Genomic DNA, 22,444 nt, shown 5'->3' on the forward strand with positions numbered 1-22,444 from the left:
ACACAATCCAAGGAAGGAAATGTCACTGAGTTGCTGTGTGTGTGTGTGTGTGTGTGTGTGTGTGTGTGAGCGAGAGAGAGGGTGAGAGAACGTGAGTTACTCGTTCTCTTACTGCCACCTTGTGGAGAAACACACAATGTTGCTGAGTCAAACTTACACTTGTAAGGTTCTTTTGACCTCTCCCCTCTCCCTCCCTCCCTCCCTCCCTTCCTTCTTTCCTTCCTCCCTTCCCTCTCCTCAGGGATCTACCTACACTATGTCTATCCAGCGGTGTGACCTTTCACTCTTGACGTCCTGATTGACCTTGTCTCACCCTCGCCAGTCCGCCCTAAAACACTTCTCTGATGTAAGTCTGTCTGTCTTCCCTATCCACCCACTTGTCTGTCTGCACGTCTGTCTGATCATACATCACCTCTGTTCTGTCTTTGCCTCCAGGTTATAGACACACTTAGCTGGAAGTAAGTATTTTTCAAATTTCTGCGTGCCAAACTTCCTCCTCCTGACCTTTGACCTTTGACCTTTACTCTGTTACCTTGTTAATGTTTGGACTCATTTCCCAGACTGTCAGATTGTGTGCGCATTGTCGAACACTAACCGACTCAATGTGCGATTTGATTCATCAACATATCTGCCGAGTGGTGAGGAGGCGCTTGTTGATGAGGTCACTTCCTGTGTGTGTCGGAGTTTGATGGAGAGCTGGTCGGATGACAGCTGGAACTGTTGTCATTACCGGAGGAATACTGGCCACAGTGATACTGCTGTGTATCATCGCTGTGCTCTGTTACTGTAGACTCCAGGTACCCGAGTGTGTGTGTGTGTGTGTGTGTGTGTGTGATATATTCTCCTTCATTAACGTTAACTCATACTTAATTAACATGTGCTACTTTGTGAGTGTAATTACTCTAAAGTGAAGATTGAGAGACGAGCAGAAACACATTTGCTCATCACATAAATCAGATCATTAAACCAGAAGGGAATTGATTTCACCACACATATATGATTTTAGGACTAAGATAGCAGGTTAAATGTCAGATATTATCAGCAAGTGATTGATGTTAGTAATTACAGCCTCACTCTCTCTCTCTCTCTCTCTCTCTCTGTAGTACTACTGCTGTAAGAAGAATGAGTCTGACAGCGCCTCCATCTCTCAGCAACACTTTGCCTGCAACGCCTGCAGCGTCTCCGGTCTGGACGGGTCAGTGTTCACCCCACTGTCCCTGTCCCCTCCGGAGCCTCCCAGGTCCTCCAACCCCACCAAACTGGCCGCGGGTCGCCGCAGCTACTGCCCGACCTGCTCGCCCTACAACTCGCCCTACTACATCCGCACCTCGGATGAGATACGCAACGGCGGCGAGCGCGTCACCTACATGCCCACGCATTATGACAACCAGGCGCTGGCACTGCCGCTGCCCGCCGTCCGAGGCACCCTGCTGAGGGAGACGCAGCGTAGCCGGCCGCCAGAATTGTACACCAACACCCGAGCCATCAGCACTGAGGTGTGACTGCCTGGATACAACCGCCACCATCCTCACACTCACACACACACACACCAAGAAAAGAGGACTATAATGGCTTGTCTGTTGAACCGTGACTCCCTCTGTGACCGGCCTGCTGTTATCGGAGGTAACGTCATCACACGTGGGACTCAAATCCTTGAGGATTGTGGGAGGAGCAGGGATCAGCTTCAAACTTACTTCCTCACTTCTCCTGCATTAGATTTCACCTAAAACAGTGACTTCATCCAACAGTATCCGTGATGTTTGTTGTAATAAAAACAACCTCTTTATGCTTCCACACTGAGGATATGGATCAGGTTTGAGGGTTAGAAGCCTGTAAAGTGTGTATTGATTGTGAGGGCTTCCTTTGGTATAGGTACGGCTTTCCCTTGCTACACACACGTTTCCCCATTAACTGCCAAAAGGACAAAAAGGAGTGTGATGTACTGTGTGGAGCCATTGTGTCACAGTTTGCTGTATGAAGCAGCTCTTCACCTCCGCTCATTCTCTTTCAGCTCTTTTCATCTCATACTTTATTGGAGGAGCAGAGAGCAAACTGTATATTATCATTATTACACTGTTGCAGTTGAATTGTTGGTTCAAAGTTGAAAAAGACTTTCCCTATGATGTGTGTAAGCGTGACGCCTGAGCCCTTGAATGCAGTGAGGTTAGATACGAACGGACGATGTGTATTTCTCAATAACGACAGCGATGCAAAAAGTTAAAAATGTAAATATTAACCAGAGAGCAATGAAAGCGTCTCAAGATCCCTTTGTTTTCCTGAGGGAGAGAGATGCATCCTGGGAGTTTGGGAGGGGTGTGTGGTATTTTGTTAAACACTCCTGTACAGTACTTGGTTGGTCTTATGTTGGACCTTTGAAATGCAGATATTGTTTCCATGTGTTTTTCCATATTGTCCACTTTAGTGTGTTTGAAAACTGTTTCAAGAAGTTTGTTTTCTACTTGACCCCTCCTCCACCCACCCCACCCCTACACACACACCCATTGCCTATGATATTTCTCTTTGTATTTCTGTGTACAGCAGGACTCTGATGTGACACTGATGAAGCCGTGTGTGAAGCCTTCAGAACCTGCATGGTGTAATAACCGATCATTTTGCAAGATTTTCTGATGGCCAGAAAACAAAAAATGCACTCCCCACGCTTTTTACCAGTGCACATGATTATACATCATTCATCAACAGCAAGTCCTTATTGATTAGCGTTAAATTATTCTCAAGCCCAATCTACACGAGTAATGTTTATATTTCAACTTCAGATGAATTTAAAAAGCAAAGAAGAGTTTCTAACTAAAGTGGTGAGGATTTTAGTTAAAAAGTCTGGAGTCCATGTTCTCACTACCACAGATAAAGAATCATTCTCTGCCTTCATTTATTTAGCTATTTTACTACTTAGTTCATTAGTTATATTTGAAAAAAAAACAATAACAAAAAGATTTTTAGTAACGTGGATAAGATGAACTACATAAAGGGAATACAGCAACAGTGTAAACTTTTCACATTAAAGATTTGTTACTGCTCGATGTGGATGTGTGATTATTGACAGTAGAACACACACACAAACACATACACACTCCAGTCACATGTAGGTGGTCTACATGTTGTGATATTTGTATAGGAGTACAAGTCAAAGCTCATGTTTTCCTCCTCTGTCCCCCAGTTTTTGCTCATTATACCGGCATTTAGAGGCCAAAAAGGTTTTCTAAATCCATTTTGGGTGATCTGGAAAACTTGAAGATGCTGATTCAGTTTGATGATCAGAGACACTGTGGGAGAACGTGGGAGAAAAATCGACATCAATCAATTCATACAGTAATAAAATTCCAGGTGACAATGGAAAAATGACATCATGTCTCTGATATGTTATTTCCTCATTGGGCAAATTCCTCTCATTCTCCATCTGACAATCCAAACAGCAGAGCACACAAGTAAGGACATTCAAAAACAGGTTATGCATGTACTTGGACTTGCTGGTAACCAATACGATACATGTCTTACCCAAGATGCACTCACACAATGGACAAGCTAATCCAAAGTCAGAATGATTATGATTGGCCCATCAATTCTTCATCCAGCCAATCCAGCAAGCTTTCTTTGAACTACTTAACTAAACTTAATCAATAATCTTTTGAGATATCTGCAAACTGACATGACCTGAGGAACATATCCTCCTTGGTGGAGGTTGTGGGATTTATAGCATAAATGAAACTACTCGGATGAAATTACTCGAACAGGACACCTTCTGGTGATTTATGGAAGTAACCCAAACTTGTACTGTGTTTCCAGCTTTAAAAACGTCGACGTTTTGCTAAAATCCCCTGAAATGTATACAACTACTACTTCTTTATGACTTTGTGAATGTCTTACAGAGAGAATGTATATTTTGTCTACGTATATAGGATAAACACGTTTCTCCTACAGCAGAGGTAGTGAACATCCCATTTCTACCAAAGATACAAAAAAGGATAAACTAATGAGACCACAGAAGAGCGCATGCGCGATAGAGCAAACCGGAAAACGTGTCACATATTTTGACCAACCTAGTGATTCATCATTTCAATCATACACGATCTTTGATGCAACTCTTCTGACAGCTAGCAAACAACTCGACAACTCGCTGAGGTGTCCGCTCCGAACGAGTAAGTTGACAGCTCCTCATTCAGCGCCTGCGAGTATTTTAGTGCCTCGTATACACGCAGAGGAGGGATAAGTGTTGTTTTCGTTCTTTCCTCGCTCGTCGTTGTGCTCTGGAGTCGGGTGGGTGCGGTGCCGAGTGTGCTCGCTCTAACTGTTTTGGACTCGGGGGTGTAACGTTAGCCACACGTAGCATTAGCTCTCTGGCTCGTATGCTTCCTGTTTGTTTAGCTGTCACCTGTTTGCTTCCAGCTCGCTGCTCGGCTGCGGGTCGGAGCTGCGGGTCGGAGCCTCTTTTCTGTTTGTGACAAACCCGACAGCAGCGGAGAAATACTCGTGACTGTGCGGGGGGGCTCACTTAGCCTGGAGCTAGCTGCCTATCTGCCTGTGTGTGTTGTGAGCGTTAGCAGCAGTGAGGAAGGAGCCTGCTGGACTCTTTGCAGTCTTTCTGTCCCGTTTATTAAATTGGGGTGTTTGTGCTTTAAAACCATGCAGAGGCGTTGACAGAACCAGAACCAGAACCAAACCCGTTTTACTCTGCTGGGACAAAGTGATTTGCTCCAGGCCTGCAGACTCGACACTTCACAGCACCATAACAGTGTCGTACTGGGGAGAAAACCTGGCTAATCCAAGATCCAAATCCAAGATAAAACCCCCAATTGCTGTGTTCCAGTGACCGTGACAGAGACGCCAGTGTGTCCAAACGGAGACAGCTGAGCCGGACTGCAGAAGGAGCCGCCACAGACTTGTATTCCTTATGAAATCTGAATGTTTTCAGTGTAGACAATGTGGTTGACTGTGCTCATAATCCCTGATTCTCAATGCTCTCCTTCTCCTTCATTTCCCAGTTTAGAGCTCAAAGTGTAGAAAGCAGGCAGAGACTTTTTTCAACCATCTCTACAGTCTCATATACGTTGTGGCCTGCAAAAACTGTGCTCCATGGTTAGCAACTTCATCAACTTAACTTCCATTCTGCTGTAATTGCTTGCCATCATCCACACAACTGCTTATCAAAAGATGGTTCAACAATGCAGTGACTTTCCCCTTGAGCTGGATTAGATTGTACAAGGAGACAGCTAGTTTGATGTTGGCCAGGCTCCAGCATTGGCAGTGTACCAAGACGCAGGGTTACACTGCCAGTCAGAAGCTTATCAGTGTGTCTCTCATTAGCATATGTTTAGTGAACTGCTTAGCTTCTTACTAGTAGTGCTTGGAATTGTGTGTACACTGCGGTTTACAGCTTGTGATACGGGTTATTAAGCAGTTCAAAGTCATACAGGTTTTGCCGAAATTAGAATGCGTAAATGTGTAAATGCTGCCCGCTGCGATGGGGTCCAGATCTCCACTGGATGATCAGTAAACACACCAGGTAGATGGATGGAGATGGCATCCGGTAGGGAAACCTCTCGTTGTGTGATTGATGCCCTTTTACATGTAGTGCAGTTTGCGCCCCGGCTCTGTTTGGTTGTTCAGCTTTTACCCCTCAATCATGCTGCTAATGGGAGGCAGGAATAAGCTGTCAGCAGGTTGGACTCAGCCTCAGATGTGTTGTGTTCCTCACAGGAAGGCCAGCAGGGTCATAGAGCAGATGGACCTGGTTGGAGTTGACAGTCAGGCATGCAGTCGTTGCCGTAGAGGAGAAACCACGCAGGCAACGCTCGTGGATTATAGACTTAAAAGACAAGCTGTGCATGTAGGTAAACAATCACTGGATTGTAAAGATCCAGGGGTGTATTGTTGAGCTCTCTGTGATTAGGTTATGTTTAGGCTTCAGAATTCATTTGCATGGAGCCGTTGTTCTATTCTGTTCCCTTCCTGTAAGTTTCAACACATTTTTGCTGACTCGTCGAACAGAGGGGAGCGTAGTCTTTATAAACATTGCATTCTGGCTTGACCCAGACATCCACTCTTCCTGGTGCCGGAAGTCTCCTGCTTGACTCTTAATGACAGGAATGGCAGTGTGTGTGTGGAACAGTGGAGCAGGCAAGTGTCTGTTTTTAAGCATATTCTACAAATAGTGTTCAGTGTTTTTCTTTTAGACCTTAATACAAAACAGTAATTAGCCGCCTGAGTTCATTCCTCCCTTACTTTGTTTCCTAAGCTCCTGTTGAGCTTTCCTCATAGCTCCATGACCTAACACACTGTAAACTATGGTGAGGACATGACATAATTTAGGTGTGGCTACGTGAAACAGTTGGTGGAAATTGGTTTGAGACGAATTGTTTCTTGTTTTTTTGCGTAGAGACCCATTCGAAGGCTTCAGAAAATGGGTGGTGAGCTTTATGTACACGCAACGACACCACAGAAGAAGTCGTATAGATGTGAAGTGACTGCCGACGTGTCCTGGCCTGGTGTCTGCGTCGGGGCGGGTGCCTTGTCTTTCACCATGAGGCCAGTCAGAGTTTCCAGTCAGGCAGCGGTTTGGTGGTGAGGCAGCAAACTGGGACTGGACCGGAGAGGAAGGCTGGTGGAGACCGGGCCTCCATTCGCCACCGTGTTTACAGTTTCACTCACAGCTGGTCGAGACAGAAAGCTCAGCACACAAAGAGGAGAACGAGCGTGTGTGTGTGTGAGATGCTCGCCATGTAATCTGGATAAATACTGTTGTGTGTCTGTGTGAATGTAATGACTGGGTTTGAAGTTACCATCCAGATACCAGTAAAGCAGATCTTATCACGGACAAATCACTCAACTACCACACTTAGCAGGGTTTGATGTCATAATTGACAACGGCGACATCATTTCCCAGCATGCCCTCTAGCTATCGGTGTTTCTGATCTGAGTTCCTACTGATCGGAATGTTGACTTTTATTTTTTTCTTTCTCTCTGCTCTGTGTGATTGAATGAGTGTGACTGTAGCACATGACTGCCGCTACTCGCTTGTGTAGCAGGCATGTGTGTGCATGAAAGTGCTGTAATTGTGTAGAAATGTGTTCATTTGACTGTGTGGATGAATGAATGTCCCCTTTATCTGTTTGGGGTTTTTACTATGTTGTGTGTGTGTGTGTGTGTGTGTGTGTGTGTGTGTGTGTGTGTGTGTGTGTGTGTGTGTGTGTGTGTGTGTGTGTGTGTGTGTGTGTGTGTGTGTGTGTGTGTGTGTGTGTGTGTGTGTGTGTGTGTGTGTGTGTGTGTGTGTGTGTGTGTGTGTGTGTGTGTGTGTGTGTGTGTCTTTATAAAGGACTGTGTTATGCTTGGCTGTTTTTGGTGTGTGTGTGTGTGTGTGTGTTACTTTATAAAGGACTGTGTTATGCTAGGCTGTTTTTGGCGTGCGTGTGTGTGTGTCCCTGCCTGCCTGCTCCTCCACATCATCATAACTCTGCATAACTCTGACCTCAGTGGTTTAGTAGCAGCTTGAACTCAACCACTCTGACATGAAGTCCTGAGGCCTTTATTATTCAGCAACATTTGCACTATAAAAGTCTCTGTTATACCATTTGCTGCTGCGAACACTGAGTCAGCTTTTGATTGAGCGGTTGGAAGTAAATCTATAGATTAACCATTTATAGACCTTTGACCTATAATAGAATTCCGCTCTGGTATTTCAATAGCTGAGTGCAGCGGTCTGAAGGAAGTGAGCCTGTGACAGAAGCAACGGTCCCTGGTCTGTTTGGATGATCTGAATGAGCCTGCCTCATTAGCACCCTCGAGCAAGGCATCTCACCGCTTCTGCTTGATGGCCAGCAGATCAGCCTGTGGTTGTAATGGGCGACTTTCAGATGAAAATGTTTCTGTGGCTGTTTTACTGCCAGGTCTCTCCCAGCTGCACGCCTAAATTTATCCATTTGTACAAATGTCAGTTTCGACATCTGTCTCTTAGTACAATTATGAGTCAGTAGGATATTACACATGAAGATGAGGCTCTGTTCCGGCAGACTGCATGAGTGCCAGGCCTCTATCGGTAGTCTTGGTTTCACAATTGAGACCCCAGTCTGTTATACACAGAGGTCTCATGTCTGTGTTCATTGCCTGTAACTGACTGAGTTCCTGCAGCTGTGTAGCAGTTAAACAATTCATTTCTCAGACCTGTGAGAGACTCAAAGGAAGTGAACGTTTGTGGGCGTTTGGCTCTTTTGTGCCACCTCCCAGGCTGCAGCTCACATTAGAGTATTGTTCTTAACGAACCCGGACACAGTTTTGTCATCTGAGCTCCCAATCGAGGCCAAGGCTCTCGCTCTGACGGCGTCTGTGCCAGCAGCCACATCATCTCAGGCAGAACTACTCCACTTCAGTCATTCTGTTGGCAAACAGTCAGAGGAAGAGGAATGACTGTAATCTAGTTCTGTCACACCTACACAGGACAGAAAACATGCCCTCTTTAACATTCGCTGTTACATCATTAGGATTACAACTTCATTGTTTAAAAAAAAAGTCAATCTCACACACACTATTCACAGTGCCTGGGTAATGGCTCTTATCCTTTTCTAGCCAGCTGCCAGTGATCTTTATTAGATAACAGTCGTTGGCTTTGCACACGTTTAGTGAGGTCAGTGTTCAGGAACACTTGCAGCTTTCTCACCATGTTTGCATATCAGCTTGGGCCTGTCGGTGACTGTGACGGGAAATCTGGCAGAGGGCTGAGTGAAGCCGCGTGCCTTAAAGGGATCGTGCTGCTGGAGCGCTGCAGCCTCGTCATGACCGCTCTCATTCCTATGGAGATCAAATCGTTTTGGCACAATATAAAATGATTGCCCACAGAACCAAGACATTGTTTGGCCTGTGTGTTTCTGCTGTGTTCTGACCTAGTTGTGTTGGGTTGTGGTAATAACAGGCAACAGGCAAACACAACATGTTTGAGATCTTGCTTGGTAAAATGAGCACTTTAAGAGCCAAACAGACATGAAATTAAACCCATATTATGTCACTGTAGCGCTAATATGAAATAACTGACTGTCCTAAACTTGTTGCCTGTTTTGTGCCCTGCAGAGCTGGAGGTTACCTCCTAACTGAGTTGGACGAACAGGAGAAGAAAGGGGAGAGCTGTAGCCCTGCCTGGTCTCCCCCGCTGGCCCTGAGCGAGTAAGCCATCCAGCCATGGATGACCGCTCCTCACTGGGAAAAGTCAGCAGCTCCACCGAGTCTGTGGCCACTGTCACCAGTGAGGAGTTTGTTCTTGTGCAGCCCAGTGCTGCCGGGTCGCCCCCAGGCTCAGAAGGAAAGCCCAGACTCAAGGTCAGAGTCATGTACATGTTTAACACCTGACAATGTTTCATTTTCAACATCCAAACATTCAATCCACCTGTACTAGTTTATCCGCCTGAATCTGTGTCCAAATCGCCTCAAATGGATCCACTGGAGCTTGGCTTGTTTCCTAGGTCCTCTTCAATTGCTGAGACCCGGCAAAACAAACCCATCTCAGCCTCTTGTGTCCATTAATTCATCAAAGCATTAATCAAACACTTCTTTCCCTTGCCTCATTTCCTCTCCTTTCCTCTCTCTTCCTCTCTCCTCCATCAGATGTCTTGTAATGGGAGCGAGCAGCTGGAGAAAGCTATGGAGGAGTTGTTGGATGATGACGAGGAGGTGAAGGAGGAGAAGAGCCAAGTGGAGAAGATGGAGAAGAACCAAGTGGTAGAGCCCCGACCCTCAGGTAGATCTCTGGAGCCTTTGGGTCTATTTACAGGATCAATGTGTGTATTTATTGCTTATTACTCTGCAACAGGGGGTCATTTTAGTTTTCGGTTCACATCCATCCTGGTTCTGTCATACACAGATCAGATCAGGACAACATTTGATGACACAGTGGTACATTTGCTGCTTTACAGCTAAGAGAAGCCAGTCAGTGTGGAAGTCCAGCAGCTTATCCCCATTGTTCTACTTCCTGTTTTTAAGCATGAAAGTCCCATGTCAAAGACATACGACCCACTAACTTCCTGTGCCATTTGTGCTCCCCTTTTCTTCATTTTACTCGTTTCGTGTAAAGTAAACCTAAAGTTTGTGAAAAGGTATGGAAAAGGAACGGTGGCTTTGCTTCAAGAGAAGCAGAAATCTCAGAAAACACCATACATTGTTCTTAGTGGGAGTGGGAAAAGCATGAATGCAAACAGCATCACTAAATAAGTTGTTATTAAGAAGAATTCCTCTCATATTCTACATTTACGTACACACACATAGTCATACACACAAAATGTAGAAGGGAAATCAAAGAAACACGTGATGGTTAACTTTATTTTGAAGGGACAAAGGTCGTTTTTAGTGAAATATTTGTGTATGGATCTAAAGGACTCACATACATTATGCTTTGTAGACATAATAAACCAAGTTATATCACCTGAAATGTATTACCATCAGCATCAACACCATCACAACCTGCCTGCCTGCCTGTCTGTCCATCCACAGAGGTGTTGCTGTCTCCAACAGTGTCTGCCCCCACTGTGCCAGAGGAGGACAGTGTCCAGTTCAGCAAGCTGTCCTATCTGGGCTGCACTTGGGTCAAAGCCCCTCGAAATGAGTCCGAGGCTCAGGGGGCCATGGCCACCCTGCGAGCTGAGAGTGCCATCCCCATCCCCATCACCCTGCACGTCCCCATCGGACCGGATGGATCAGTCAGGTCAGCCACAGTCTAACAAAGAGCCTTTGCGTGTGAGAATTTGTCCCCTAGGTTACATAAAAGGTGACACACAATTAATTGCTGTGTTGGAGATGAACACAGCTGCGAAGACTGAGCCTGTGCATGTTTGTGTGTGTATGTTGCACAAGGCAGAAGTTTGCCACGCCTCTGATGATATGTGATAGATAACCAGTGAGTCAGTGTCCTAAGAGGTTGAGGATTATGACATTTCCTGTTTTTGCTGGTACTCAGCACCTCTGATGCCTATTAACCAGCAGATTGGTATGAAGGTGCAAATGGACCGGGTGTGAAACCAGTTGACCAGGACAGAACCCCCCATGAAGTTATCTCGGGGAGTAACAAATGTTTTTGTCATACTACAGAGGAAGTGAGACTGGTCGTTTTAGGAACACGCTGTTATCATCAATGTTGACAGATGTGGATGTAGCTAACTTGCATCTTTATTGACCTGTTCACTTTGCTATATGTCAAGTTTAAATGCCACTTGTAGAGGCGTACTGTCACCCTACTGTGAACTACACCCCTGTGTACTATGTCAGCATCCCTTGGAACTAGCAACACGTATTCAACTCCCATTCGGAACTGAGTGTGAAATATAATAACGTTGTCCCCAGGATCGTGGACCAAGCCACGGGAACAGAGGTCGCCTCCTTCCCCATCTACAAAGTCTTGTTCTGTGCTCGAGGCCGGGAGGATTCGGTGGAGAGCGACTGTTTCTCCTTCACTGAGAGCTACCGCAGCTCAGAGGACTTCCAGATTCACGTGTTCTCCTGCCACATCAAAGAGGCCGTGAGTTACACAGTACACACACACACAGCACATACTGCATTTTCACAATAATTTAAAGCCATCACGAAAACCCGAAGAGCAGAGTCTTCGTAGGTGCCTTTCTGTATTCACTCTCCATGTGATACCGGCCAAGTACCGAACTTCTGTACCTACAACGCTACCCGTGTGTAACAACAGACCATAGTGGAATAACCTCAGGGATAGAATGTACTTCAGTGCTTCAGGCTTCACTGAAAGAGGAATCAGATGAAAGATGGCAGAGCTCTACGTTACCTGTGAGCAGGGACTTCAAACACCAGCTGAGGGCACTGTTTTAGTTGTAATATTTGTTGTAGTTCAGTTTGTGGAATATCAGCTGTCAACATACAGCTTCACTCTACTCTGTTCTATTCTGTTGTATATTATAGAATTGAAATTCAGTCACATTCTGTAAACCCCTCTTCTACTCTGATCTTTTCTCTTACTCCTCTATTTTTATTCTACCTTCTATCTGCTTGTGCTCGATCAGGTCAGCCGCATCCTGTACAGTTTCTCCACAGCGTTTCGCCGTTCTTCCCGACCAGCAGACGTGAGAGACGCAGCACAGACCAGCCCGCCCGACGGCGACCTCTACACCTTCACCGTCACACTAGAGGTCAAAGAGGACGACGGCAAGGGCAACTACAAGTACTTGAGCCTCACGTGCACCTTCTCACAGACAGATGCAAACACACACACACACACACACACACACACACACACACACACACACACACACACACACACACACACACACACACACACACACACACACACACACACACACACACACACACCGTGCTTATTATCCAAAAGGTCTCGCTGGGTCAATTTATTTATTTTGTAATGGAGCCACAGAACAGGATTAAGCTGAACAAACAGAATTTGTTGTAAGCTTGGACACAATGTAAACCTTCTTTCTATCACATTTGCGCTCATTAAATTGGGATCACATAATGTTTAGTGTTAGTTGCAGTCAAATGATTTGCACTGGACGACTTTTTTCTTGTTTCATGTTCCATTTAAAAGAAGTTAGTGAAGGAAGTAAACAATTCACAAACAAGTATATTTGCATGTTGATGTCATTATGGCCACGCTAATTAATTTGGATTAAGTCAATTTAAAGGCATGCCCACCGCCCTGTTTTCCTCTCCACAGTCCAGTTCCCAAGGACAGAGATAAGTTCTACTTCAAGTTGCGACAGAGCGTGGAGAAGAAGGTTGTGATTTCAGTCCAGCAGCTGTGCAACAAGGAGCTCGGCATCGAGAGGTGAGGAGCAGTGTCGGTTCCGTGTGTGTTCATGTTCAGCTGGCACGTGCTCTGTTTTAGAAGGGAGTTGATCTCATCTCATCTCAGTCAACCAGTCATAACCTCAGCTTCTGAAACCTGAAAAACGTCTGCTCATCATCGGCTGCCTCCTACTATTCATTCACGTGACTGACATTGTTCTGCTTACTATCTCCAATAAGGATCAGCGCTGCATTTGCCTTTTGTCTTTTTGCTGTAAGTTTGATTGGCATTTACTCTATATCACCAGACCAAATGACCTGGAGTCAAACGTGGTAATAATGTAGAGCTTTACAAACATAGGAGCCTAAACTGTGACTTTCAAAACGGAAAGCCCCAGACTGGTTGAAGTCTATCACTTTCATTAGAGTCGTACGTTAACACATTGGTCACAATACTGCAGAGGGAAAGCTATTAAAACAACAAAGGGAGGTAAAAACAGACAGACAGAGCAAACAGAGCATCATGCAAACAAACAGCCAGCAGAGAACTACCTGTCCTCACATTACTGCTGCTGTCATTTCTCTCATCTTTGTGTTTACAGCATGGCAGCACAGAATTATGTCGGCTTCACCACCTTCCTCTTCCTCTTAACTCTTTCTCCGTCTTTTATCAGAGGCAGACACATGCCCCCTCCCCCCCCCCCTTTCTTTGTTTTTAGTGTCAGCAGAAACGTTATTGTGTTTATAACAGACCCTTCCTGGTTGTGTGTGAAGCTCATTTTTAACAACGCTATATTTTTACGATACCATCCATCTTGATGCCCAATGTGTCTCATATATGCTGTACATACTGTGTAGATGCCGTTCATGATGATCTGTGATGCTACGGTACTTTATTTTGTGTCGAAAAGTGAAGAGAAGTGTTTGGTAGACCGTTGTCATTAGAGATAAGGTTGAAATTCTCATGTTGACCACTTGATGGCAGCTCCAGCTCAAAGCAGAAGAGAGTCAAATCTACCAAACGATGATACTGGGTCGTTATGATGAACTGGAAGCAACATAAACCTTAACACTTCAGTGTAAAGAATTGACTTTATAGACAACATTAATGGAATGGTGCGAAGGCTCTGCAAGAATTTCATAATGACAATATTCGGTATTTGTAGGGTTTTTGTTGAGAAAGTTTGTTCTGATGTGTTTGATCTTTGCTTTGGATTCCAGTGTAATCATGCTGCTTGTGCTGAGATAGTGAAAGGCCTTTAGTTCTCCAGGCTGGTAAACAACAGTCATCAGCGGCTCCAAGCCCATTGTTGTTGTTATTTTCTAAAGGGACTCAGATGCCAGACAGAATTCTTGTGGGCTGCACAGTGTTTGTAGTCTGATGTGGCTGCTAGCGTTCTTTAAACATTCTAGTCAATTTGTCTCGACAGTTTCCTTCCCCTCTCCACCCAACTTTACTCCCCCTTAGATGTAAATATAACCTTGCACGGGGGTTATTGATAATTGACTGTGCGTCTTCCCTGTCCTTCTAGGTGCTTTGGGATGCTGCTGAGTCCAGGACAGAAGGTCTGCAACAGTGACATGCATTTGTTGGACATGGTAAGCACAACAAAGCCTCTTGGTGGGTTACAGTCTACAGTACTACACATTACCTTCATCACTACATAAGTCCAAACAAAATCTTTATTATTTAAAATAAGTATGCTGTGATGTATTACTATAAAATTGCTACATGACCATAAGCCATGAATCGTCACTTAGGAGTCTATGGGGAAGAGCGCTGACGGGAAGTGCTACGTGATCACAGGCAAGTGGAACCCCAACATTCCAGTCTTCCAGCCACTGAATGAAGACACACCTAAAGGTGAGGCTCCATTCAAATCAGGTTTCAGCTCTTATGTCAGTCAATCAGTCAATTAATCACACTTTATTTGTATTGCAATATTCCGACTAATACAAAGTGCATTATTTGTGAATTTGTACAGGCTTAGGTTCTTTTCATTTGTTTCATTAGTAAATTGAGGTGATGTTGACATACAGCTTCTTCTTCTAATCAGTGTTGATTTGCTAAAAAGTGCTTTTAAGTAACTACTCGTGCCCCACATCTGATCTCTGTCAAGTTGAACACACCGGTGAGCTGTTTCTGCTCCCAAACATACAGTAGAATAACTACATTACTGCCACAAATGCAACATGGGACTGAACAAGGTTCACGGTCACACCTGGGTGTTATGCAGTGCTTGCACTTGAGCATGGAACAAAAAATTGAATTCATCTACTCCAAAATCTAATTTAACCCCACGCCTGGCCGAGTGACCTACAGTTTCACAAAGCCTGGCATGTTTTAACGTTGAACAAGCAGGCAGTAGAGCCAGCAGAGCTAAGGAAATACAGCAAGGAGAGAAAATGAAGTTAAGGCTGCAATATGAGGAGATTAAGTTTAAATAATTAACTTGGTCAGGGTCCTGCTGCCATTTTTATAGCTTTGTTGGACTCTGATCTTGACCTTTATTACCTTTTAACATTTGATTGATAACATGAGTCAGTCAGTTAAAGGAGCTTTGATTGACTATTTAATGAATATTTCCGACTGGAACCTGTAGTGAAGTTGCAAAAAAGATCAGATGCCTTTTAATGAGTCCTCTGGATTTTATTATCATTAATATGTGTCAACGTGTTCGTATTGAAACACAGAAAAATACAAGAAGAATGTGACTCGCCCAATCATTTACAACTAACAAATTACATCACATTTGGAACTCGAAAGCTTTGGTGGTTTGACTTAAAGATAGATGACACGTTTCTCAAAACAGTCTAGCATCTGAATAAATCACACACACACACACACACACACACACACACACACACACACACACACACACACACACACACACACACACACACACACACACACACAGTACAGCACAGCCAAGAACCAAGTATGTAGCTGCCAATTCTGGTGTACTGGCAAAAAGAAGTCGGAGGCTGTCAGAAGTGATCAGTATTCTTTTAAACGAAGCACACAGGCATTTCCAGTGTCAGTTAAAAGTTCACACATTTGCACGTCCAACCTACCTTTTCTTCTGGGTTTGGTTCAGATAAGCAGGCTTATATGACGGTGGCTGTGGACCTGGTAGTGACAGAGGTGGTGGAACCAGTCCGCTTCCTGCTGGAAGCTCTGGTCAGAGTTTATCCGGCAAACGAACGCTTCTGGTACTTCAGCCGCAAGACATTCAGCGAGACGTTCTACCTCAAACTCAGACAGGTACGTCAACTGTTTTTTCGCAGTGGCTTCACTTAACATAGACTTCTGCTGTCATGTATGATTATTTTTTGTAATATTTTTAAATCATGTATATTTTTAAAGCTCTTCATTAAGAGAATTTCGATCTCACAATAATTATTTTTTAAGAGAGATAAATTATCATTAGGGGTGTTTATTTATCATAAAGACAACAAAAGGATTTAAGTGTCTGTCACTCACATCGCTGCAAGTCCAAGAATAGTTATCAGGTGTTTGACAATTGAAAAATGCAAATTAAAGCTGATATCTGCCTTTCTTTATTTTCCTATTTCAAACACCTCTTACTTTTCCTGTTATTCTGAGTTGACACTTCCATGTTTAACAGGTCATCTGTTCCATCATTTTTGTGGATGACATTAAATGATTTGATTTTATTCTTACCTGATAATTGCCCTGGAATTTTAATGGCTTGATTTATAAGTTTTTCTGTTTTTAAAATATGCTGAAAGAGAGGACAGGAGGACTGTTTCCTCCCAACCGCACAAGAATACTCTGTCGCGGTAGGTGCTTAAACGTCGTAAGTCTCTTCTCCTCTCGTACAAAGCAGATCTCCTTTAGCAGGCCACAGGGAGCCGGAAAAGCAGTGGAGTGTGCGGAGGCTTTGGATTGTAGGGAGCTAATAAGAGACTCTGTCTCATTATTGGCATGTGGGTAATTAACAGTGGTTTGACTCGCCTGCCTGATTGCCTCTGTAGTTATCTCCTCAGCAAATGAAAGAATGTGGAAGAAAGTTGGAGCGGTGCTGTGGTTAAGAGCTAATTAAAAGATAATATTGTGTGGTGGTTTTTGTGGAGGTTGGCAACTATCCAAGGTGTGAATATAGACGGTGCATATTCATTGTCTGTTCCGCTGGAAAATTAACCTGCCTCGGCTGTACGACTTGATCATATGAGTGGAGTCTGAATTCATTTCAAGGTCGGTTCCTGTCAAATTAAAAAGAGACTGGGAGAGGAGCAGACAAATCAAAATGGAGCCCTGCTCAAGACCAGAATAGGCACTAAACAGTATAGATGTCTTTCCCAAGGATAAAGGACATTCTGAAAGATTAACAGAGTGCATTGTACATTTATATTTCTGTGGGAGTCTAGCCTGTCCATTTGTCATTTCTCAGCATAGAATGAGATCTTTTAATGTCGCGTTTCTACAGGTGAGATGCATTTTTCTGCTGACACTGCTTACGGATGAAAAAGCTGTTTATGCTTGTGGGTTGCAGGAAAATTCCATGCCAAGACAAATTGTGTCTTAGCTTCGATTTTCAATTGGTAATACCAAAAGTGTTACATAAATTTGATATTCTACTATTTGCTACAACAAAATCAATTGTAATAAGTTGTAATAATTTTCCTATTACAAAACACCTGTGTGTGTTGTAACAGGCTTATAGTATGAACTCTGCCTCAAAGCCACAGGAGAACAAGTGTGTTACCTAATCCTACTCTGATTTTCACTAAAAATAGGCTTTTGATATTCTCTTCCAATTTGTGCTCTCATCACTGACTTGACTCAGTCATTAGACGCCATGGGAGTGAGCGGATCAATGCGGCTCATTGATCTATACTACCAGGTGGATGAAAAAGACAACAGCACTTCAGTAATTGAATAGACCAGAAATAAACATCAATAGCTTATGAAACCCTAAGGTTAAGTCAGCTGTTGTGTGTGTTTGGTTACCATCTTAACTTTGTGCTTCCATGTGAACATTTTCAGGAGTGTGATTGACACAAAACTTTTAAATTGACAAAAGTTTTAATTCCTAAAATACCGTTTTTGATTTATGGTTTTTAGTCATCAAAGTAAAATTTGGGGCTATAAAATATTGTATGTGTTCTGCAAAAGGGCATCAAGGAGTAGTAAAGACGTTGCTGACCTCTAGTGGTTTAATGCCACTGGGAAGGGCTCCAAACCATAAATACTGTAGCTCTAATATAATGAGGGCTGTTCGTGCTGCCTTCCTCCGCTTGCTCCTCCTCCCCAGCTTCCCTAATGCCGTCCCCACCCCATACCAGCGTGTCCCAACTTCCTCTCAGTACAGCTGGGAAATTAAACATTTACTTATATTTCAGAGAATGTCTTTAAGATTTAAATTTAGCTAAATGTGTCACAAACCTTTCTACAAGTTACTGTGACCAGTTTTCTTATTTCGCTGGTATTAAAACAGTTAATCTGACTGTACCTTGTGTGTGTGTGTGTGTTTGTGTGTGTGAGTGCAGCAGGAACCCGACACGATAGGACAGAGCGATACCGTTTATGAGGTGGTGAGTCTGCAGAGGGAGACTGAGTGGAGCAACGGCAGAAGAGGACGACTGGCCTCACCTGCAGAGGAAGAGGAAGCTGATGAAGGTATTAACAATTGTGGCCCCCACCCCTCAGTTGCTTGATCTTTTGACAATTTTGCAATCAGTTCACTAATCACAACTAAATAACATCTAAATAACATCTAAATATGCACAAATTATAAGAAACAGTCATGAGATGTGATGATTCAATAAAGGCATTAAAGGCTTTTACAGAAAACACACATCCAGAAGATCTACCCCTCTCTTTCTCTCTGTCTCTCTGTCTGTCCACAAGTCAACACGGTTTATCGTCCTAATCTTATTTGATTGAAAAAGGTGACCTCATGTTGTACGGTGTTGTACAAATCCTCTTTCGCCTTCAATTTGAGAGGAAAATGTGACTTTTGTGGACCTTCTGAGGCACAAAAAGAAAGGATTGCTTTACCATAAATAGTTTGTCCGAAGCAGTGTTTGCTTTATGTGCTCTATATCCAGCAGCCGTTTTTTTTTCCCTCTGGGGTGGGCAAGAACACCTGATCCAAATGGGATCATATATCCTGATAACCAGTCTGAGATGGAGGCTTTACAACACACACCAACACCACCTCAGTCTGCAAACATGCAACACAGCCTTCTTTGGCTGATATGAATCAACTGTGAAGTGTAATTTAGTTGAGGCACATAGAAATTGGCAGGCGTGTGTGTGTGTGTATGTAGGGTTTGTTTTGAAGATGTGTATTCGGGAGGCATGTGTTAGAATGTAGCAAGGGCTGATAACTGTATGTATGAATGCGTCTGGGGAGTTTGCTGGAGAGATTGTGTTGACTGAGTTTGAGCGTGTGTTTGTCTGTTTGGATGTTTGGATGTTTTCATGTGTGGAGGAGAGGCTGTGTGTATTTATGAGTCTTCCAGTGTGGATAACTTTGAGCTACAGGCAGAATCCCATGTGTTGTGGCTACAGGGGCTACAGCAGTAGTGATTTTGGGTCCGTGTATACTTACACTCTTCTGCAAGGGCGATAGATTTGAAACGGAGCCTGGGCCAACCCTGTTATAGTTTGTTGATTCATAACATGGCCATAATGCAGTGTAGAATCTCTGTGCCTAACAAGACAGACAGGCTTGGCAAAGAGTTGCTCAAATTGAGGGTCGCTGCTGATTTCATCGATTATTGCTTGATTGCTATTTAGAGTTGAATCGATCCCTCCTGCTCCTCTCTACCAGCGTCTCTTTCAGTGGGTAAAACCAAAACTGGCTCCAAAACGACTCCATCTTTATTTACTAGCAGCTTCTATTGTGTATATAATCATCAGTCGTTCTGCTCTCACACACAGCACATTATGAGAGATCGCAGGCAGCCTCTAATCACCAGGAGGCTTTATTAAATAATCGATTCTTAATTGTTATGGTGGTCCGATTCAGTGCTGACAATGTATATAGCTGTTTGGTTTTTAATGATTATTTTATATTAATATTTTAAAGCAGCTAAATCATGCTTGTCAATTAGCTGTTTGTAATTGCGTTAAAATGACGGCGCTTTGAAAGGAAGCCCGGAAAGTAGCCCGTTGTGATTTGATTGTCGCAGACTCTGCGGCCACAGACTGTTGAGAAGATTGCTTCAGACCATCTGGCTTCAGCTGCAGTCTGTCAGAAAGAAAGCCACACATCAACCGTGTTTGTCTTGTCATCGTGGGCGCCGTGTAAGTGTCCTTGAGCAAGACGGCAAACTCATTAGATTCAAATGTGACCCATGTAGGTGACAAACCAAAGCAGAGTTTGGGTTTGACCCCATCTCTAATTGCAGTTTTGGCAGAGGTACAGAAGCAGCTAAACAGCAGTAGCAGGATGTAAGACTGCTGTGGTTTTCAAGTACAGCCTAGTTAAAGTCGCTAACATGAGCAGGACAGACCACAAGCTTGTTAGCGATTGGTAGATGCTACGCGCCTTTTCCCTACTCTGTTGAGGAGATACTTTTTGTTGTCTCTGTATGGCTTTGATCAGGCACTTCTTTATACCTCCTGCCAGAATTTAATTTAGACAATTACAGATCTCTTCTCTGTTTTAGTCGTCTTTTGTTTTTCCACGCAGACGGAAAATATGATTGGGTTTCTACATAAATGTCTTGTACTGTATAAATACCACTTCAGGTGAAACAGTTTGGACCCGTCGGATCATTTTTTGTCTGGCGCTTATTGTATGCACCTTTTTATAATCAAACATCTTTTTTGTGTGTAGCTCGTCAATTCGTTCCCACTTTTTCTCACCTTGACGCAATAAAAGATATTAGCAGAGTGGGAGGCAGAAAGCATCTCTCCTACGCCTAGCTGCCACCTCTACCAAAGACATGAGTCAGCCACCAAGGCCACAGAGCTTTCATCTGGCACTGTGGCAGCCATTCAGGGGGCTGATAAAGTGACACCCCCTTCTGCTCATGCTGAAAAGTGGAGGCACTCAGGGAACTGGAGGTCAGTTTCATTGTGAACAGAAATGAATATACACCTGCAACAACACACACACGCACACGCACATGCACACACACACACACACACGCACACGCACACATTCAATTCAATTCATGAATATTCCTCCAAAGGCTGACTTTGTCTTTTCTGTTCACACTGACGTTTTGTGATTGTGGCTTATTGTGATCCTTTGTGATACACACACACACACACACAAACAGTAATCACTTCTATATACTGTACATCCTCAATTCATATTTTCCTTCCTCTGAGTGGAGAATAAGATGAGTTTGTGAATGCTATCGGATTGAAGACGTACAAAGCATAGCAAAGGATTTTCTATAAAACCATGAGGATATAGATCATTTCTAATTTGTGATTAATTGTAAAGTGGTGCTAGTAATAAAGGCTTTCTTGTGGCTCTAATGTTAACTGAAAACTGATTCAACTGACTTGTGAATGCTCAGTCTCGCTCCAGATGAAAAGGTTAGAGGAATAAGCTTCACCTCAGCGTTTTCCTTCCGTCACCTGTTAAATTGGCAGTGGGCTCATGCTTCTGTTCCTCGTGACGTTGCCAAAGCTTTGTGCTGGGTCTGAATCATTTGAAAGGACTCACCAAGCATTTAGGAAGACCTGAATAGCCCCACTGAGGCCACAAGCATGTATAGAAGCAGCAGTGCAGTGAGCATGTAGCAGCACATTCCAACAAAATGTCTTCTTTTAACACTTTATGAAAGGTATGTTTATAGCAAATTCTTTCATTTAAGACAGCTTGCAGACACAGAGAAACGGAATATCTGCATTACACAAGATAACCTCTCTGTATTGAGGTATGTAGTCTATGTATGTACTGTATGTGTTTTCCAGTTGGAGAAGCACTTCATCTCAGCAGCAGCCAAGCAGCCCAGACAGTCAATTAATGCCTCTAAAGCCAAACACAAGTAGTCCACTATTTTCATTCTCTGCCTGGTGAACCTCCGCATAGAAAAACAGCAATAAAGGAAGGCGTAGCACTTCACACCGCCCATTCCCTTCATCCATTTGACTTTGTGCCATTAATAGCAAACTTTTAGGCTTTCATTTTGCACTTGATGTCATGTGTACTGTGCGATTGCTTTGTGTAATGTGGATCGAGATTCTCAGCATATTGAGAATTATCTAGGTATTCTGCCGCACAGAGAAACCCTAGCTGATTGGTTAAACTTTACTGTAGCACCCCATTGTGTGCCAGTGTTTGGTCTTATTACGGCTACAGAATCAGGTATCCATAACAACAACCAGAGGCTGATGCAGAACAAATCAGCATGATGCAGGTGTCCTTCACAGACCAAAAGCACTCACCAGAAGCTCCAATCCTAGGTTGTTTCAACGGATCACGCGGAAATTAATGTCACCCTCACTCGCGTAGAATCTCTCATTTAGCATCTCAAATTTAGAAGCACTCTTTTAAAAATGTTGCATCAGAAATGAGCAGAACAGCAAAATATCTTTAAATTGCTAGTTTCTGGCCTGGTGCTTCTTCTTATGCAATGTAAAGAAGAGAAATACAAAATATGTCCTGCCTGCAATTACATCTTACATTACCACGCATGTTTTATTATACAAATGTCATCCAAATATTGATTGTGTTACCCGGAGGTATAATGGAGA

General features: G+C 43.6%; 2 protein-coding genes across 4 annotated transcripts in view; both read left to right on the forward strand.

Moving 5' to 3' along the window:
* The first annotated feature begins 244 nt into the window (after positions 1–244).
* On the forward strand, positions 245–3,064 carry fam163ab (family with sequence similarity 163 member Ab). Of its 2 annotated transcripts, XM_076151324.1 has the most exons (4): positions 245–346; positions 436–458; positions 561–797; positions 1,104–3,064. In XM_076151324.1, the coding sequence occupies exons 3-4, from the start codon at positions 705–707 to the stop codon at positions 1,500–1,502; spliced, it is 492 nt and encodes a 163-aa protein (XP_076007439.1). In that variant the 5' UTR covers positions 245–346; positions 436–458; positions 561–704; the 3' UTR covers positions 1,503–3,064. The 2 variants fall into 2 exon arrangements, with proteins under 2 accessions (XP_076007439.1, XP_076007438.1); XM_076151323.1 differs by having other exon boundaries at positions 436–797.
* Positions 3,065–4,046: 982 nt separating this feature from the next.
* The window catches only part of rabgap1l (RAB GTPase activating protein 1-like), a 73,992-nt gene continuing 55,594 nt past the window's right edge, over positions 4,047–22,444 (forward strand). Inside the window, exons 1-11 of one of the 2 annotated variants that reach the window (XM_076151385.1) lie at positions 4,047–4,154; positions 9,073–9,318; positions 9,604–9,736; positions 10,486–10,696; positions 11,332–11,506; positions 12,015–12,172; positions 12,683–12,793; positions 14,286–14,352; positions 14,515–14,617; positions 15,852–16,018; positions 18,268–18,397. In XM_076151385.1, the coding sequence (XP_076007500.1) occupies positions 9,181–9,318; positions 9,604–9,736; positions 10,486–10,696; positions 11,332–11,506; positions 12,015–12,172; positions 12,683–12,793; positions 14,286–14,352; positions 14,515–14,617; positions 15,852–16,018; positions 18,268–18,397 (1,393 nt within the window). In that variant the 5' untranslated portion in view covers positions 4,047–4,154; positions 9,073–9,180. The remainder of the gene's footprint in view (positions 4,155–9,072; positions 9,319–9,603; positions 9,737–10,485; positions 10,697–11,331; positions 11,507–12,014; positions 12,173–12,682; positions 12,794–14,285; positions 14,353–14,514; positions 14,618–15,851; positions 16,019–18,267; positions 18,398–22,444) is intronic. The other variant, XM_076151386.1, reaches the window with a different exon arrangement.

Source organism: Genypterus blacodes, unplaced genomic scaffold (assembly GCF_046128005.1).
Source record: "Genypterus blacodes isolate CSIRO-AG114 ecotype Tasmania unplaced genomic scaffold, CSIRO-AGI_Gbla_v1 ptg000054l_1, whole genome shotgun sequence".
NCBI classification, from domain to species: Eukaryota; Metazoa; Chordata; class Actinopteri; order Ophidiiformes; family Ophidiidae; genus Genypterus; species Genypterus blacodes.